Source organism: Eucyclogobius newberryi, unplaced genomic scaffold, assembly GCF_026437365.1.
Source record: "Eucyclogobius newberryi isolate DKJ021-1_F unplaced genomic scaffold, fEucNew1.0.hap1 SCAF_21, whole genome shotgun sequence".
Taxonomy (NCBI): domain Eukaryota; kingdom Metazoa; phylum Chordata; class Actinopteri; order Gobiiformes; family Gobiidae; genus Eucyclogobius; species Eucyclogobius newberryi.
In genome coordinates this window covers 18483731-18502950 of record NW_027315846.1, presented here as the reverse complement: position 1 = coordinate 18502950, position 19220 = coordinate 18483731, and the positions used below count along the sequence as shown (strand labels likewise).

Genomic DNA, 19220 nt, shown 5'->3' with positions numbered 1-19220 from the left:
GTGTGTTCCACTGGCTCAGGTCTGTGTGTTCCACTGGCTCAGGTCTGTGTGTTCCACTGGCTCTGGTCTGTGTGTTACACTCATGGTTCCACTGGCTCAGGTCTGTGTGTTACACTCATGGTTCCACTGGCTCAGGTCTGTGTGTTCCACTGGCTCAGGTCTGTGTGTTACACTCATGGTTCCACTGGCTCAGGTCTGTGTGTTACACTCATGGTTCCACTGGCTCAGGTCTGTGTGTTCCACTGGCTCAGGTCTGTGTGTTACACTCATGGTTCCACTGGCTCAGGTCTGTGTTACACTCATGGTTCCACTGGCTCAGGTCTGTGTGTTCCACTGGCTCAGGTCTGTGTGTTACACTCATGGTTCCACTGGCTCAGGTCTGTGTGTTCCACTGGCTCAGGTCTGTGTGTTACACTCATGGTTCCACTGGCTCAGGTCTGTGTGTTACACTGGCTCAGGTCTGTGTGTTACACTCATGGTTCCACTGGCTCTGGTCTGTGTGTTACACTCATGGTTCCACTGGCTCAGGTCTGTATGTTACACTCATGGTTCCACTGGCTCAGGTCTGTGTGTTACACTCATGGTTCCACTGGCTCAGGTCTGTGTGTTACACTCATGGTTCCACTGGCTCAGGTCTGTGTGTTCCACTGGCTCAGGTCTGTGTGTTACACTCATGGTTCCACTGGCTCAGGTCTGTGTGTTACACTCATGGTTCCACTGGCTCAGGTCTGTGTGTTCCACTGGCTCAGGTCTGTGTGTTCCACTGGCTCAGGTCTGTGTGTTACACTCATGGTTCCACTGGCTCAGGTCTGTGTGTTACACTCATGGTTCCACTGGCTCAGGTCTGTGTGTTCCACTGGCTCAGGTCTGTGTGTTCCACTGGCTCAGGTCTGTGTGTTCCACTGGCTCTGGTCTGTGTGTTACACTCATGGTTCCACTGGCTCAGGTCTGTGTGTTACACTCATGGTTCCACTGGCTCAGGTCTGTGTGTTCCACTGGCTCAGGTCTGTGTGTTACACTCATGGTTCCACTGGCTCAGGTCTGTGTGTTACACTCATGGTTCCACTGGCTCAGGTCTGTGTGTTCCACTGGCTCAGGTCTGTGTGTTCCACTGGCTCAGGTCTGTGTGTTACACTCATGGTTCCACTGGCTCAGGTCTGTGTGTTACACTCATGGTTCCACTGGCTCAGGTCTGTGTGTTACACTCATGGTTCCACTGGCTCAGGTCTGTGTGTTACACTCATGGTTCCACTGGCTCAGGTCTGTGTGTTACACTCATGGTTCCACTGGCTCAGGTCTGTGTGTTACACTCATGGTTCCACTGGCTCAGGTCTGTGTGCTGCAGCTGCTTGGAGACAGAGATGCTCCCTCGGGCCTGGGGCAGATGGCACGCTCTGGAGCAGATGTTGACAGCCAGAGCTCAGTCTGTCTGTGGCCAGCTGCAGCACACAGGCCTGAGGTGGGAGCCAGTGTGCCCCGGTGTGACACTCACCTAACAACTATCCCTCAGCAGACAGCGCAGGGCTCCGGGCTGGATCTGAGCCACCGGCCTCCCCTGGGCCAGCGCGGGTAAAAGTCACACTTACTCCTCTTTGTATTACACAGCAACATAAACGAGCACTAGAGATACAACAACCTGGAATAAACTATGACCCTTTGTCAGGAGTAAATCTGTGGTGGGAGAACTGCAGACAGAAAGTGTAGGCTACACTCCAAACATGAGAATAAGCCATGTGTAACTGCAGCAGGTGAAAGTTGGGGAAGGGGATTTTTGTGACACGGGTACAACAGGTTTGACCTGTTGAGTACGTTCTGCAAACATGATATAGAGATCTCAGGGATTAAACTCTCGGTTTGTCGTAACTCCTGCTGCAGATAAAGCAAAGGAGCGTGATTTAGCGGAGTTCACCGTATTTGAACATGAAATAAACACGTCTACCCATGTACCAGTATATACCGTATATACTGTCTACGACTTTATGGACAATTGTTCTAAATTAGACCAATAGCGCCACCTCCTGGGGCTGTTGGTACACGCACGCATCTAAAAGAATATAAATCACACAAAAAAAATCAAATATCGAAAAAACAACAAAAAACCTTTTGACCCATTAACTAAATTTACTAATTAGCCTGGACGGAAAATATGGCTTATATTTTTTTATTGTTAAGTTTAGTCTTAAGAAACACTTCTAATTGCTGCCTCACTGAAACAAAGTACGCTGTACTATGTGGCCTTAAATCTACAAAAATAAATGTCGTATGGAGCTATAATTATAATCTATTTAATAAATCCGTGTTTTATAATATGAAGGCACTTCCGCGAGCACACGGCAGCACACTGACACCGGGGCGTGGCTTATACCTTGTCGCGTTCCTGCAGGACAGAGTGGGACCTCGTGTTTTTCTGCGCCTCTCTGCTCGCGGCGTGCACGTCACTGCTGTGGACGGGACTCCTCAGGCACGTCAGCCGCGGACAGGAGGGTTTCGCCCCAGTGACAATCCCACAGGAACAAGACGCGCCTGTGATGAACATTTGCCTTTACCTGTGCACGTACCTGCTTCTCATGCGTGTCGGCCGTCGAAGCGCTCTTGTTTCCGGTCACTAAAAACTCTGGCTTTATTTGGGAGCAAAACGGAAGAGACTTTTCAGGTAAATATGTCGCTGTTGTGATCGCGAGGAGAAGAAGCTTGTTTCTGTGTTAGCCAAATAGCCCGAGCCTCCCTCACTGTTACCGAAACATTGTAAATACTCTGACTTCCGATGAACAAATTGTCACATCTGGGGTTACATCTGGGGTTACATCTGGGGTTACATCTGGGGTTACATCTGGGGTTACATCTGGGGTTACATCTGGGGTTACATCTGGGGCATATTGTGGTGACTGGTGCCGTGACAACAAGGTATCAAAGTTACAAACAGTCCATTGTAAAGGCGATGGACACGGCTCTGTGCAGCAGGTTTCCCAGCATGCTCCACTACCTTTGCCTTGAAAGTTCAGGTATTTGTCCCTTTGTAGTTTTATTTCCCTTTTTGATTTTTAAATCCTGTCATTGTCAGTTGTGAACGCAATTAGAACTCCATTCAAACTCTATTCTCTCCTCTGTGGCACTATCCTGAATGACTCACTAAAGGTGTGCTTTGATTGCACTGAGAGTAAATAGAGTAACATGTAACCTTGAACCTTGAACTTTTGAAGTAAGATCTTAAAGCAGCTCTAATCTCAATACACTGGAGTTGATTGTCCACTGATGCTGTGTTTATCTTTTTGCAGAATGCTGAGAAGGTCCTGACTCGAGGCTCCATGATGAGTGTGACCTCCTGGTTCCTGGTGAGCAGCTCGGGCACACGCCACCGCCTGCCCCGGGAGATGATCTTTGTGGGCCGGGACGACTGTGAGCTCATGCTGCAGGTAGACACTCACTATAACGTTTACACAGCAAACAGCAGCAGCGTGTCACATGGCTCCTCGCCGCTCTTCACTACATTGTGTGAATATATGCCCGGCAGAGCCAGACATGCTTTCTGTGTTCGTAATTGTGACTGTGTAACCAGTCTAACATCCCTCCATTCAGTGTTGCCTGGACACTCTTTTAAACAAAGACTTTAACACGACTAAAGCATTCCTCTCTGTCAAGTTTTCCATGCTGTACATTCCAGAGCATTTTTTCAAACCGTTTTTAAAATGTATTCATGGGTTTCAGCTTCTCGTGATTTAAAAGACAGAATATTTTGTTTCAACGGGTTAATTGCTGTGACAACAATCCTAATTCGTCATCATTCTGAAACCCATGGAGACGTATGCTTGCTTTTACATGTTGTTGTTTATACATCTTGGCAAGTTATGGGGGAGAAAAAATGTTCCAGACCAGAGCGGATAAATTGGAATTTCTCCCATAATCCAAATTTAGCCGTTGAGACCTCAGACCTACACTCACTTACAAATTATGCAGCTTGTTTCTCATGCTATGCAAGTTCTATGGGATGCAAGAGAAATATCAAGAGTTGTACAAGTTATATTAGGACTTCTGTGATTCTCCCCATAGCTACAGTGTTGTGTCTTTGCCGTGGACACAGTTTTGTTACTTTTATCCTTCTGCATTGATTGAATGAACCAGTCAAAGATTGTGAACTGTGTCGACAGTCCACTTCAATCTGTGTTATTCTTTCTGATGAAGGGGCCGCACCGTCTCTAATGAGCAGGAAATTGGCAGTAGGCTCATTGTGAATCACATGCTTTGTTAGCGGTCAACAGCCTGGTCATAATAATAAGTGTCTTCGTGTGCCTCTTTACAGTCTCGCAGTGTGGACAAACAACACGCTGTGATCCACTACGACCCCAAGACGGATGAGCACATGGTGAAGGATCTGGGCAGCTTGAATGGGGTTGGTATCGGTGTCCGAATAGTTGAATTCATTGACTTTAACTCATTTCAGTGAACCTGGTGAAGGCTTTTGTGGCACAGTAAGAGCTGCCCCTTTGTTTTTCGGAAACACTGGCTTGTATGTGTGGTAGATAATCAGACTACCGGTAATCAGAGCAAGACAGTATGGATTTGTCACAGATGTTTGACTTTTCCAATCGTCTTTGTTTAGTCTGCAATAAATCAGCTTTTCCTATACCTTTCCTTTTCCTGTACCAATTTGTGGGCTTCTGATGTATTACTTTACACAGAATCCATTAAAATGATTACATACCTTTTTATTAGTATACCAAAAATGTGTTATAATTTACTGCTCATGCCTGACAGGTTCACTTTTATATCCAAATAAGCAACAAATGGTTAGTTGCATAACACTGTAATCTTGAGCTAATGGATTAACTTTACACTGGAAAAGAGCCAAATGCAAAGCATCTTACACTTTCAGCAGCTTTGTCATGAATGCCAAAGGGTTTTGGAATGGCTGTGCAGTATTTTATTTTATTATTTGTTTTGCAGACATTTGTGAATGACTTGAGGATCCCAGACCAAACCTACATCACACTCAAGCTCTCGGATGTTATTCGTTTTGGTTATGATATCCTTTTGCCTGTTTAATATGAATTATTTGTGCACGGCTGGCTTTTCCTTCACTTAGCTTTGACTCGAACCACTTCATTTTTTTACAGCCTTGTCATCACTAGGACGTGTTTAGGATTGGTATGGTTCATGTTCCTATTTAGTCAGTGGTGTTTGGCTGTTCTGGTATGTTAATCCCACAGTGGTTTTCAGTCAGGGGTTTTAGATTATGTCCTATAGCAAACTGAAAATCTGTTGCACCCTTTGACCCCTGTGTCCAGCAATCTGTGAATGCAGCAATCATGTGGAGATAACTGGGAGAAAGCAGTTTGCTGTCTGCTGAATTTAATTATTCTGAAATCAATCAAAAAAGGGTTTGGTTCTTGTTAGATGGTTATTCAAAATGTACCATCATTTTAATTTTTTTTTTTTTTCTGCTATAATGTCACTGTGTAAGTATTTCCTTGACTCCTCCTGTACATGTCCATTTGTATATCTTGGAGAAATGTCAACATATGGTACCAGAGGAAGCGCTAAAAGTAAGTTGGTTAAAGTTGTCACAAATGCACATTTAATGAATGGATTCTATTATTGAGCGCATCCTTCGTTTCTTCACATCCTGCTTCCTGTCTGTCTGTCTTTAGCATGAAAAGTACACCAACCAATTGCAGTTGAGTATCAAAGCTCTGGAGGCAAAGACGAAGGAAAAACTGCTTCATAGTCCAGAGAAGAGCAAGGATTTTGTCTCCAAAGCCAAGCTCCAAGACAAGGCTGAGAGAAAGGCCCACTCATGTACAGGTACATTTCTGATTGTACAGGTACATTTCTGATCTCCAGTCTAGCCAAACAGGAAGATGCTGTATTGCATGGATAGCGTGACAACTGAGATGAAGTCATTGTTTGCACAGGCTCTAGTGAACCCTGTGTCTTGCAATAGATTTGAATACCGTGCCTTACCGCACCAGGAAGAGGAAGTCTTGTGTCCACATGGCAGCCAGTATTTGTCTTTCAATCCCTGGATAAGGATCCCTCTTTACCAGGAACATCCTTGTTGTGCGATTAGACTGCACATGTGAGCAGAGTCTGGCTCTAATGAAATGGATTTTCACGTGCCCATGTTGTTGGCACAGCCATCGGAGTGTGCCTGTGCTAGTCAGGATTTCCCAGAGCAGTTAAAGAAGTAAGGCTCATGCAGTTTTATCAGTGAAGGCCACGCCTGGACATGAGGAGGTGGAACGCTGCGAGTCCAAAACATGACATGACCATTAGCTAACTCTAAATAAGCATTGACATTGCCCTTTTTAGGCAAGGCAAGGCAAGTTTATTTGTAAGCACTTGATTTTCAGACACAATTTCATTGCACACTAGTTTCAGGAACCTTTTAACCCTTCAATGTTTGTTTTCCCACAGTTGGATCAAGGAAATGCAGGAAAAGGTTTTATGCAGTTGCATGTAAACATTTACCTCAATGTCTTCTCTTAAAACATACCATAATGTAACAGTAGGAAAATTGAAAACTTGAGAAAGGATTTTGTGGATGAAGTTCATTTTCCATTGTAAACTACTGAATGCCTGAATGGATCTTCACTGGTACAGTCAGTTAGTAGACCTGTTAAACTTTTCGCCAGTTCCCCTCTTTAGCTAACACTGTACAACTGTTCACTGTAAGCTCTTTGTGGCTGGAGCTCTCAGGCTGAAAGAGCCCACGTGATGTAGCCTTGAGTTCTTGTAGCGTGCAGTGTGCCAAAGTGATAAATAAACGACTATCTCACTAAAACTGCCACAACACACTGATAAGAAACCTAATGCATGTCCTTAGGCAAGACACTTCTCCCACACTGCCTAGTAAAGCGCTTTGAGTGCCTTAAGGTGGAAAAGCGCTATATAAATACATATAAATATACATTTGTCTCTTCCCCCTTTGCGCCTCTGCTCATTTTCCCATGAAGCCGTACAGGATGTGAGCGTGTCCGACCTCACAGCTGTCTGCTCTGAAGGACACTTGAACTTGTGCAATGTTGCTAAAAATGCTTTAGGCTACACACTTATGCCTCTGACTGTAGTTTATATTATAAAGTTAATAGTGGAGGGTTGTGTAATGCCACAGGAACTGAAGCATGGCACTTGGATGCCACTACAGTGTTGTTTTATTTGTGTCCTGGGCAACAGAAGCTCTGCAGATGTTTAGGATATTAGATGGCGGCTTGTTGACTGTTTATCCTGTGCATTAGAATAACATTGAACATCCAGATTATGTGCTTAGTCTGGCACAAAAACTACTTAAGCAATAATAGCATTTGATAGATTATAGTACAGTATATTAAACAGTGGAATTTGGGTAAAAAAATCAGTGATTATCCTTTAGTCTTTTTCTTAAAAGATTAGGATTCTCTTCGTCTTGTCTTTCAAACAAGAAGGATTACGTTTGGGTGGCTTTCCTGTCTCTTTGACATCAATCTGACCCCATTTCCTGCTTTTCAAAGTTCTCAAGGGAATATTGAAATTTAGACCGTAATATTATATCACTGTGTTGTGCAATATTCCGTTACTGCAACTACTTACTTGTACCAAAAGCGACTTGCATAAATGGCATGCCTCTTAAATACATTTGGCTGGGAAAATTCACCTCACTCTCTTTTGTGGTTATGTATTTACTGTTCTTGATTCTGTTCATTTGTTTGTGTTTATGCTGCTGTTTGTCTGTTTTGTTTCTAGCTGCTACAGAATCACCGATATCGAAGCCCACTCCTCTGTATGGTCAGCCGTCCTGGTGGGGCGAGGATGAAGACCTTGAGAACAAGAAGTTGTCCAGAGGAGGGAAGCTGCCAGGCCAGGACTCACCAGGTACAAGCTCACCTCTTTGTTATTGCAAACTTCATTTATTTTGAATGAATGCTTTTAAGTGTCTTGACTATTTATTTATTTTGACATTCCTTGACATTCCTTATTTTGACATTCCATACCACAAAGTCCAGTGGTGGTAATCCAGTGGCATGTTTCTAGATGCTAGTTGGGGACAGTCCTGGCAGAATACTCCATGCCATGCGACCGGGCGGTGCGTGTCTGCCTTGTGATGGATTAGCACCCATTAATCTGCTGGTCGGGCACAGGGAGGCTAACTGCAGGACTCATGTTGCCTGGACTAAAACGGATTATTCCTGATCAACTACCTTCTCCTGGACTCTGATCCTTAACTCACATTCAGCAGCATTTATTTGGCACCCTAAGGCTTAACGACTTGCAGTGTCTTGTTGCTAGTGGTACAGAACTCTTAAGTTAAGTTTATGGTTGGATACATCCAAACACAAAATGTGTGTTAGTTTGTGTGTCCAATCACAAAATCCAACTAAAAGGTTCCAGAACTAGATTAGTTTATGAATTTTGGGGCCGAGACAAGTTGATTGATTACAATTTATTGATTATTGAGATAATCATCAACTAATTAGACATTCAAAATGTTATCTATACATGGACTCATTGCCATGTGCTGAGACGAGAGGTTTTATTACTCCAATTAATCTTCTGTTATTTTTTCAATTAACAATTACCCGATTTGACAAATAATCAATAGTTGCAATGCCAATATTTGATTTATACTTATATGTATTAACAACTGTTTGCATGCATATGAATCGATCTGTTATATGATTTATATATGTTATATAATGTTATATAATATTTATCCTACAGATTCAGCCAAAAATTCCTCCAGATATGAGCTCAATGGCTCCTTGTCTGACAGTCATGCAAAGTCCATTTTCTCTTACCGCCGAGAACCAAGCTACTTTGAGATCCCGACAAAAGAGCTCCACCAGCGTCCGGCCAAGAAACCTGATTCTCAGGTGCATGAAGTCCCCACAAAAGACATCCCAGATCTGCCTGAGAGCGTCCTGTCCACCCCCACCCCTCCTGTGGTGCAGAGCCATGCCTCTTTCACTATTGAGTTTGATGATTGCACACCAGGAAAAATGAAGATCAAGGACCACATCACTAAGTTCTCATTCCGCCAGCAAAAAAAGCTTCCCCACACAGAAACAACTGCTGCTCCGACTGAAGTGATGTCAGCACAAAGTAAAGTCGCAGATTGGCTGGTTCAGAGCAATGCCAGTATGATAAGAAGGAGGTCACAGACGGAGGACTTGTACAGCACACTCAGTGATCCCTCAACCCAAAAACGACTCTGTAAGTCACTTTTAAATTGACCAGCAAATGAACAGATGTTATAAACTATTTTGTTTTCTTTGACAGCCAACTGGGTCGACAGCACTCACAGTGATTCAGGCATTCCTAGGACCAATGGGAGTGACGTTCTTCCATCAGATGTGGAGTCTCGATCCCATGTCTCTGGACATCAGAGACATTCTCCACCAGAACGCTACGCATCTCCTGAATCTGAGGAGCCACACTCCTTTCATGGTCACACCAAGACTGAGACTAAACAAGCATTTGTCATTGATTTTATTGATGACAATCAAGGAAAAAAGCACTCTCAGTCTTTCACCAATAACACCACTCTACCTCCAGTCTCTGGACTCAGACTTGAGGTGGAAAGGTCCAGGAAGAGCCCCAGTCCAACTGGAGAGAGGACTTCTCTGACTCACCGCTACACAGTGCCTTTAAAAGGCTGTGACTCTCCTCCCTCCTCAGAGAGCCCGCCCTCTGAGGACCCGAAGACAGAAGAACGCATCAGCACCGGCTTCGCCTCTCGCTCCACATCTTCTGTCTCCACACGGCCTTTCAGCAGTGTGGGACGCAAATCCAAACTGGCTCGGGACTTTACTGCAGAATATCTTAAACAAGCAAAGCAGAGTGTTTCTGCAGAGAGAAAGACAACTAGCCCCCCTAATGTGAAAGCTACTTTACCTGTTCAGACCAGCCCTCCTTCATCCATCACGACGAATCAGCCACAGACCTCTTCTCCCATTCACCGGCCTGTGCCCCTCAACAGCACCGTCACATTAGGCACACACGAGAGTACTGAAGGCAAGACCACTACCAGCAGCAGAAATGACGAAGAGGACAGTCTGAGTGACGCAGGCACTTACACTATAGAGGCAGATGCTCTGGACAAGGAGCTGGAAGAGGCCCGCAGCAAGATTGACCAGGCAAGTGTCCATTCTGTCATTTAGAATGACAACTAAGTGTCATTGTACTCATCATAACGCTCACATGATTGCAGAGGAGCCAGTTCTCACTATTCCTTCACTCATTGACTGATAATGCTCTGTTCCTGGCAGGTGTTTGGGGTGCAAATCAACCAAAGTGAAGTAAAGGCGTCAACCACAGATAGACCTGTTATTAATGACAATGAGCAGCATAGACAGAATAGCACTGTGCAGGTGAGGGCAGGGTAGTGGTCTGGTGAAGGTAAACTAACTCAATCACAGGGCAAGGTCGATAAAAAACATTAACACGAGTGGAGTGATGGATCAAGTGTGTGGGTTGAAAGGCTTGGAAATGATATGGGATTATGTTTTCTCCAAACATTTGACATGATTTTCTTTGATTTGATGTGTGAATTAAAAAAAAACTAACTAGACTACTATATTGATAGTTGCCATCTCACACTAACCTCATGCATAACACTGGTCATTTTGGTATTCAACTGAAATGTTACTGAATTTTACCTGTTAACAGTTACCCATTAGATGTTTTATATCTCCTGCAGATGCAATCTCCTAAGTGGATGTCTTGCTGGGCCAGCTTAGCAGACAGCTACACAGAATGTCTCCCATCATCTTCCATTTTGGACTCCTCTTTCCAGATAGAGCAGTCTGGTGGTGGTAAGCACTTGATATAAAACATGATGGCCAAATTGTTTAATTACTTTAATTAATTTTTAACTACTCTCTTAAGGTACCAGACACAAAGCCGTGTTGAGCCAAAGTTGGGAGATTTCAGACCCCAATGGTCCCAGAACCTACCAGACTTCAACAGGAAATAAAGAATATGTTGAATCCCCCAGCATTCAGGTCCATTATGACATGCAGTCCACATTTGACATAGAGAAGAGTGACCTTGTTGCTCCCAGATCTCAGGTCAGTGCTCTGAGGTTATCTGTACAAGATGACGTTGAACCTGACAGCTTGAGCGATGCCAGTAATTCAGGAGACGGTTCCATCATTGAACAGAGGAGGAAACTTCTGCCGAATACAGATGAAAAGAAAGTAGATCTGCTCACACTTCAGTCCAGGTCCACATCTTTTTACATCGACTCAGAGGAGAATGTGACAGATCTAGAAAACGCCAAAAAAACAGAAAAGAAACAAACTGGGAAAACTTTCTCCACAGCCACACTGACAAAGCAAAGAGCCAGCCAAGAACTTCGGCCCAGCATTTCAGCGCCCGCCTTAGGCCACAGTGTCATGGGGGAGCTCACCGAGGGCCCAGGGGCCACTCTGCTGAGGCAGGAGAGCTTCTCTAAGGACCAGCCCAGTAACGCTCGGCTGCCCCACATCTCCAGCCCAGAGTCAGTGCAGGGCTCCACCTCTCAGGACACACACTCTTATCTCAAACAGACCGAAGATGTTCTGGCTGCACTGGAGGCCAGGCTCCAGGCTGGACAAACGGCACCCTCACCTTCTCCAGTAATGGACTGTCTATCTGCAGAGTCTGACGTGGACACATCCAGCTCTGTGAGCCAGCAAAGTAACCAGACTAAACCACAGCAAACCAGCAAAAAGCCTTCCAACACTTTCCACAGAGAGAGGTCATCTGTCAGTATCACCAGTCAGGACTCTAACGTCCAGTCCTCTGTGTCAGAGAAACAGAGAAGCATCAAGACTGAAACTTTCAGGAAACACACTGGTTTGAGGCGCAATGTGGGAAAGCGTGGCTCCACAGACTTAAACGACGACCACCAGAGTTCCAATCGACACTTCTCAGACCAGGAGTCAAACCACACCCAGGTCAGCAGGAAATACACTGTACCCCTGCAGAAGGAGGAGAGCAAGAGCACCAAAGTGTCCCAGGCTCTGAGTCGTGCCAGCAGTCTGTCTGCTCCGAGAGTCACAAGGGCGTCCATGCTCCGCCGGGCTCGTCTGGGAGAGTCTGACAATGAGAGCATGGAGACTGACAAGGTGTCCCTGGACACGGTAAAGCAATCTCAGGAACCTAAAAAACTCAGCAAATGGGACATGTTGGCAATGCCCCGTAAACGCACTAGTTCTTTTAACACTCCAAGTGACAATGAAGCATCATCGGGCCCCCAGGGACCAGGACGGAGCACAGGCTCCTCTAACCGAAACTCGGATGCAGGGGGCAATTCTGGTCGCAGGTCATCCATTCCAGGACAGAAGCCGGTCGATAGACCACAGAAAGCTCCTCTCAATAAGACTCCCATCACCCGAGTGCGCGCCAGCAGTGCCAAGTATACCAGCAGCACAGCAAGTAAGTTCTCAATCTGTTAAACTAAGCACTAGAATGTATACTTAAATGTACGGGACATACTATTGTCCACAAGTACAAGGAACATAATCCATTTTCAATTTGACATAATTGACAACATGCTACTGAGGACTTCACTAACTTTTTTCAATAACATTCACACTAACATTTTACAACATCTATTCTCAATGCTGTAAATGTATATGATTTACTAATTATATATTTTCTCATGATTGTGATGTATGGTTCTGGTTAGACATTACTTTTCTGTGGAAGGCAATCATTTATTTATTCTAAATCTATTTTAATAATATGGAAAAAGTCAATTGCATACAAATGTTGACTTCCACAGGCAGTGCTCTGTTGGTGCTGCAGGGACTTTTGTCACACTCTTCATGGCTTTATTCTTTCATGGTTCTGTTTTCTTTCCTTTTGCTTCTTCCCTCTTTCCTGTCAAACTCAAACCACTGGACAATGCTAAGGCTCGAGGAGGCGGCAGAAAGGCTCAGACTATACTTCTACCTCAGATGAGGAGTACGACTCCAACCAGAGCACTCCTAAACCCAAACGCTCCCAACCTTCTTCAGCTTCCCACAGCCCACGCAGCCAGCCCCGCCCCCAGCCTGTGGTCGCTCTGCGCCAGGTGTCCCGGAGCAAAGACTCTGAGGACGAGAACAAAGAGGGGGAAGCCTACCAGAACTGGTCGTCTCACAGTGTAGAGATTGCACGGTATGAAGAAACAATACTAACACTGAATATTCCTGTACTTTGAATTACGTGTTACTTCTATGGCAGGTTAAGTCAGGACCTGGCCAAAGACCTTGCCATTCTGGCCAGGGAGATCCATGATGTAGCAGGAGATGGAGACTCGCAGAACCCTGGAGCAGAGAGCAGTGCACCACCTTCTGTGACCGCTCATACACAGGTGACTACTGTACTATGTCTGATTTTGTCTCCGTTATCTTTTTATCTGACCAGATTTTGTTTTGCAGCTCATTGGGCATATTCCTGAGACTAGCATAAACCCTCAAAGATGGCCCTCGGCATCTGCAGGTTCAACTGAACCAGTCCATAAATTAAACCACCAACAGAGCATTAGAAAACAGGATCAGCACAAGGAGGAGGTGAGGACATGAGGGGCCATGAAGCTGTGCCTGTTCGACCTTAACAACATTACAATAACGTGTTTTCTTCCTTAAGGCACAAATGGACAATCAGCTGGATCCTGTGTCTCAGATCATTGGCACCATCAGAGAAAACACGGAGGAGCTTAGTGAAAAAATGAAGTGAGCTCTATAAAGTGATGTAACTGTTATTTAGCATGTATCAAAGGCATCTGAAGTATTTAATGTTGTTCTTGCAGAGTCCTGTTTCAAAACAAGATGGAAAAATGGGAGGAAATCGAGAGGAAGATTCTTGCTGATGATGAAATGCCTCTTTTCAAAACCTCAAATAAAGTTTGTGCTTAACATTTATTTTTAATCTAGTTAAAGGCAAGTTCCTTACAGTCTAATATTTACTTTCAGGAAATTGCATCGATTTTGTTGGAGCTCAGAAGAGTTCAACGCCAGCTTGAAAGTGAGTAACTTTTTATTGGCTCTGCAAATGTAATCATTAATCTATTTTTTAACGATTACTATTTTCCCCATCATCTCCTCAGTCATGAACACGGTTGTGAAGCCAGAGGTCACTCGAACATCTAATGAGTCGTCTTCCTCTGGAGTTCGTCCGTCCAGAGTTGTGTCGTCACAGGACTGGAGAACCACGCCCTCTTCGTCCAGACAAGGAGGGGGTCCAAGACCAGGGGACCGATTCAGACGAGCTGCCATGGCCTCTGATGATGGCAGGGAGAGTTACCTGGTCTGATGACACGCACAATAAACAAGGGTGCTCAACAACTGTGCGGTTTGTCTGCACGGGGGGAAGTGAGATGGAGTACAGAAGTGCAGCCTTCCTTTTTAAAATGGTTACAATTACAAAAATACTATTCTCTGTGTGCTCCGTGGTACCAGCAAACCCCACAGACGTGTCCAAAGAGATTCCACCTGTAAGAGGCAGGACCATCTTTCCCTATCACTGACTCCAAAAAGCCTTTAATTCCTGCTGAATCGTGTTACTGTAATTTAAAGCTAAGAACCACCCTGAGAAATGTAGTTTAAATTAGCTGAAGGAAAGAGACATTAGTGCCAGACAAAATGTTTTTATATTAAGTCTTTTCTATGTTTTGTCGTCAACGTTATCTCCACCATGATTGTGTCCATTTGTGTTCATCTAGAGTAGACCACACAAAGTCAATTGTTGGAAGTGTCTCAGGAATGTGTGGGCGGCATAGAAGGCGGGGTTTAGTCCAGTATACAACTCCGAAAGACTTCTATTTATGTATTTATAATACTTGACTCAAAGATCTTACTTAGATGAGTAGGTGAAAATGTTCATTGTGTGTGTTTTCAAACGCAGTACAAATTACTCAATTTGCCCATGACAATCAAAAACTGGCGACTGATTTGTCAGTTTATGTTTTGTCTTTGTTCATTTAACACTACAGTTATGAGGATTCTATGGTAGGAATCGCTCTACTTGTATCTTTGTGCGTGTGTTATTTAGTCATCGACAGTTAAAATATGGTTTTCTATGTCTAAATATTACCTCTAGAATTACCTCCTGATTTATTCTTTTGCACTATTTGTCTCACATGACCACCTCAACATCCCTTTGTGGTCAAGTTGAGTCAAGTATACAGTATGTTTTTCCCTCTTCCCACTTACGAATGTAATTTAACTAGAAATGGGAAGTTTCTGCAAGTGCCCCAAAGCTGTGGGAGAGCTGTGCGTTCACCAGCCAAGTAGTTGTTTACAGACAAAACACTGAATGTCATTTAGACGTTTTTATATCATTTGCTGCTATTTATCTGCAGTGGGATTGTCTCCGCCCTCTGCTTTCCTCCTCGTGTCAAATACATGGCTGTTTTTGTTTCAGTTGCTTTTCAGTAGAAATTGTGAGCTAGTATTAGTCTTTAATTATTTGTATATAATTAATGGGCTGTAAATGTATTTCTGTATCAAATAAAATATATTATTATAAAACTTGACTTTTGATGTCTCAGTTTTTTATAATCCAAACTGTAAGAATCTAAAGCTGAAATGAAAGCGAAAACAGGAACTCTACTCTAGTGGCTAGAACACAACACTTTCAGATGGAGCAGTGACTAGAAAGCTTCACACAGTCACCATTGTTGTGGAAACATTCACTATGTAAGTTGTTTTTATTTTTATCTCTGAATGCATTATGCTTTTTCATGATTGTAATTTCTGTTTATGTATCATTCTTGTTTCTGTGTAATAGAAAACAAAAATGCCTGGTGCAGCTTATGGAACCCTCCATGACAATGTCTCTAAAAAGGTTAGATATATAAAAGCTCACAATGCAATGATCAAAGGTTTATCATTATTTGAGTTCATGCTTCCTGTAGAAGCCGACCAGCTGTGTGGTGCTGGCTGCAGTGCTGGCCTGTCTCACTCTTCTGGGCACACTACTTGCCTTTGCTGTTTTGGTGAGACCATCCACTTCTGAAAATGATCCAAATGAACCAACTATTGACAGTTGCAGGTAATTGACAAAGTGACACACCTTTGACCTGATCCGGTGTTCTTAAACTATTCACACTGAAGACTTTATGAGTACTACTACTACCAGATCTAAAGCCCTGATGTTATCGGGTCTAAATTAGGGCTAAACCAGATTTAAAGTGATAATAAAACATGGATAAGGACAAGGAAGTTCTAAATTATGATTAATATAAAGGAGAAAAAAATCATTTATTTGCTGTTTGAAAACATAAGTCACAAGTTTATTCACGTCACCACTTGATATTTAGTTTCTGCTTTCAGTGTGAATTTCCTCTTTGTTAAGAATTATCTTCTGTCTTCACAATGTAAACTTCTACATTGTTTATTGTCACATTATCTTCCATCCCACATTTTCAAGCATGGCCCTTGTGGAGAGTATTCCTCTGTACATGGAGTATAGTGACAATGCCACATTCGGAGACCCTTTGGAAACTGTATGGGAAGGTCTCATCGCCATGGCAACTAAACAACTGGATGTGGTGTCCTTTTACTGGACTTTGACTGACAGTGATATCACTGTGAACTCTTCTACTGCAATCCCTGTGAGTCCTCAAAAATATAATAACAAATGACATAATCATCTTTAATTTGTAACACTTTATCTACAAACTACATTTGTATTAGTCTTAAAACATTAAAAACATACTTAATTTGTAATGAACAAACGGTTTATTAAGAATTATTAATAATTTAACCCCTTAATTAAGTATTTACTGAGCCTGAATCATTCTAAATAATTAATTTGTTCAGTATGAATTAAATCTTGATTCATTCTTTGTTAAGGTTGATTAAGATGTAGTAATATGTTGACAATATGTTGACAATATGTAATATGTTGACAATAGGGGAGTCGCATTCTGACTGGACTTGAAGCGTTGCCTGCAAAAAATGTGTCAGTCCGAGTGCTGATAAGTAAGCCAACTGTGCTTACAAACTCCACCGATTTGAAAAACCTCCAACAAAATGGTCTGTACCAGCTGTGTAATTCTTTTATTTACTGTGCTTATTATTCTCTTGCAATAACCCCAGTCTCTTCCTTCTCGCAGGTGTCCAGGTGAGGGAGGTGGACTTTGGACGTCTCACACACGGTGTCCTTCACAGTAAGTTCTGGATTGTTGACAGAAAACATCTCTTTATTGGGAGTCCCAACATGGACTGGAGGGCTCTCACACAGGTAACGGTAAAATGCCCCCAATGTATTTTTCTTTTGATGGAGAAATCTGATGTGTCATTTGTGTTGCTGTAGGTGAAAGAACTAGGTGTGGTTATCTACAACTGCTCAAGCTTAGCCATAGACCTAGAGAAGATTTTCACCTCTTATTGGGAAATGGGACTTCCAAACAGCACCTTACCTGATCCTTGGCCCTCTAAGTATGACACAAACATTACCATATTACGCCCTCTGCTGGTAAAGGAAGATAACATTTCAAGCCAGATATATATAGCAGTGAGTTCCTAAAGTTTCTGTCAAGTTTTCTTTGAAACGAAAGAGTCTAGATCCAATGTTTCTGTTCCGTTTTTGTGAAGGGTTCGCCTCCTCTATTCTGCCCCCTGTCCAGAACTCCAGACATAGATGCTATTCTGACCAGTATCTCTGAGGCTCAACATTATGTTGATGTGGGTGTCATGGAGTACCTGCCAATGGTTCAGTTTGACGGGCCCCCAAAGTAAGTTTAAGTAACAGACTTTTGACATGGTCTCATCCTCTGCAGCTGACAAACATGTGATTTTGCAGATACTGGTCAGTCCTTGATGATGCCATTCGAGCTGCAGCTTTTGACAGACGTGTAAAGTTCCGGATGCTGATAAGTTGTGGGAGGGACTCTAATCCAAACACCTTGTCCTTCCTTCAGTCTCTAGCTGCACTCGACAGTAATTTGACACACATTAGCATCAAAATAGTAAGATCTGAAAATGCATCGTATCAATTTAGAAAAATAATTGGTGTAAACTAAAGACAACGTTTTTTTACAGAAACTTTTCATTGTGCCTGTTGGAAACCAGACTGGAATACCATATACCAGAGTTAACCACAACAAATATATGGTGACTGATAAAGTAGCCTATATTGGTAAGTTATTCAAAGAAGTTTCATGTGTCAAGTCAATTATTAATTGAAAACTCCTGTTTTGCTGTAGGTACATCCAACTGGTCTGGGGACTATTTCACAACCACAGGTGGAGTGGGCCTGGTGATTTCCCAGCATGCTCCTCACCTGATATGGAAGAAGTCTCTTCAGAGCCAGCTCAGTGCCATCTTTGAAAGGGACTGGAACTCACAGTTTGCAGTGAATTTAGATGAACTTGGGCACCATCCTGACTGTGCACTAGTAACATAAAATGACGTTCTGTTTTGTTTCTTCACATATTAATCATTTATCTGTTTTGAAATTTAAAAACAATGTTTTGTTGATTGGGGTCATTGGTGGTTGGCCCAAATATGGATGTAGCTGATTTTGAAATACATATTTTGAATTGATGATTTTTCAGAAATAATCTAAATCTTGAGATTATTCAAAGGGAAATGTTGTGCTTTGGTTTTTGCTTTTGTTGATCCTACTTATATCCATTCATCCATCCATCCATTTTCTACCGCTTGTTCCCTTTTTGGGGTCGCGATCCTACTTATAACCCACTACTACCCACTACCTACTTATAACTAATATCCTACTTATAACCCATGTTATTGTGCCCAAACATTGTCCATTTTAATTAAATATGCACTATATAACTTTTCTGATGAGCAGTTTCCCACTTTTGTCTTCTTTATGCATCTTTACAGGAATGTTCCATAGTATAGCAAAAAACGTATCTTGAAATACAGGTGTTGTTATTGATCAAATACCTTAAACATAAAAACATGCATTCCCTGCTGTGAGTGATGTTGTCTTGCCACAGATCTGATCTGTAACTGGGCCTGCTTGTCTCCATGGAGATGTAGCCTATATGTACAAATAACTCTGTAGAACCTGTTTGGTCTTGTTTGTTTGCTGTGATTTCAGTCTATTGATGTTTACATAGAATTGTAATGAGGACTGTAATACCGTGATATTTTAAATGTTTGGATACTGGTTAAGCGTCACCCCAGGGTGTCGGGTCAGGACAGCAATGATATGTTCAGGTGAGCGAAGAGAATGAGGAGATACAGCGATGGGTCAGGGGCTTGATTGAACCTCATAAGATAAGATAAGATAAGATAGCCTTTAAT

The 19220-nt window shown here is 43.0% G+C and overlaps 2 protein-coding genes across 2 annotated transcripts; both read left to right on the top strand.

The window, feature by feature from the left end:
• The first annotated feature begins 2477 nt into the window (after window positions 1-2477).
• Window positions 2478-15470, top strand: cep170ba (centrosomal protein 170Ba). The gene is made up of 19 exons (XM_072457433.1): window positions 2478-2653; window positions 3276-3413; window positions 4298-4387; window positions 4942-5020; window positions 5482-5540; window positions 5646-5799; window positions 7717-7845; window positions 8692-9183; window positions 9250-10121; window positions 10239-10340; window positions 10670-10784; window positions 10858-12390; window positions 12870-13116; window positions 13183-13328; window positions 13366-13511; window positions 13588-13673; window positions 13751-13844; window positions 13914-13965; window positions 14048-15470. The coding sequence occupies exons 2-19, from the start codon at window positions 3306-3308 to the stop codon at window positions 14251-14253; spliced, it is 4710 nt and encodes a 1569-aa protein (XP_072313534.1). The 5' UTR covers window positions 2478-2653; window positions 3276-3305; the 3' UTR covers window positions 14254-15470.
• A 386-nt stretch (window positions 15471-15856) lies between these two features.
• On the top strand, window positions 15857-18668 carry LOC140370318 (5'-3' exonuclease PLD4; the record flags this gene model as incomplete). Its single annotated transcript, XM_072457432.1, has 9 exons — window positions 15857-15993; window positions 16372-16555; window positions 16859-16979; window positions 17060-17187; window positions 17260-17460; window positions 17541-17680; window positions 17749-17914; window positions 17988-18084; window positions 18152-18668. Coding segments are annotated over 9 exons (1374 nt in total), but the record flags the coding sequence as incomplete, so codon positions are not given.
• Window positions 18669-19220: the final 552 nt, after the last annotated feature.

What these genes read in the sequence shown, in the direction of transcription:
- cep170ba (XM_072457433.1), top strand. Translation starts at nt 3,306, where the DNA reads ATGATGAGTGTGACCTCCTGGTTCCTGGTGAGCAGCTCGGGCACACGC. An exon ending in GAGCTTAGTGAAAAAATGAA is followed by an intron (nt 13,674 to 13,750) that starts GTGAGCTCTATA and finishes TTGTTCTTGCAG; the next exon opens with AGTCCTGTTTCAAAACAAGA. An exon ending in AGTTCAACGCCAGCTTGAAA is followed by an intron (nt 13,966 to 14,047) that starts GTGAGTAACTTT and finishes TCATCTCCTCAG; the next exon opens with TCATGAACACGGTTGTGAAG.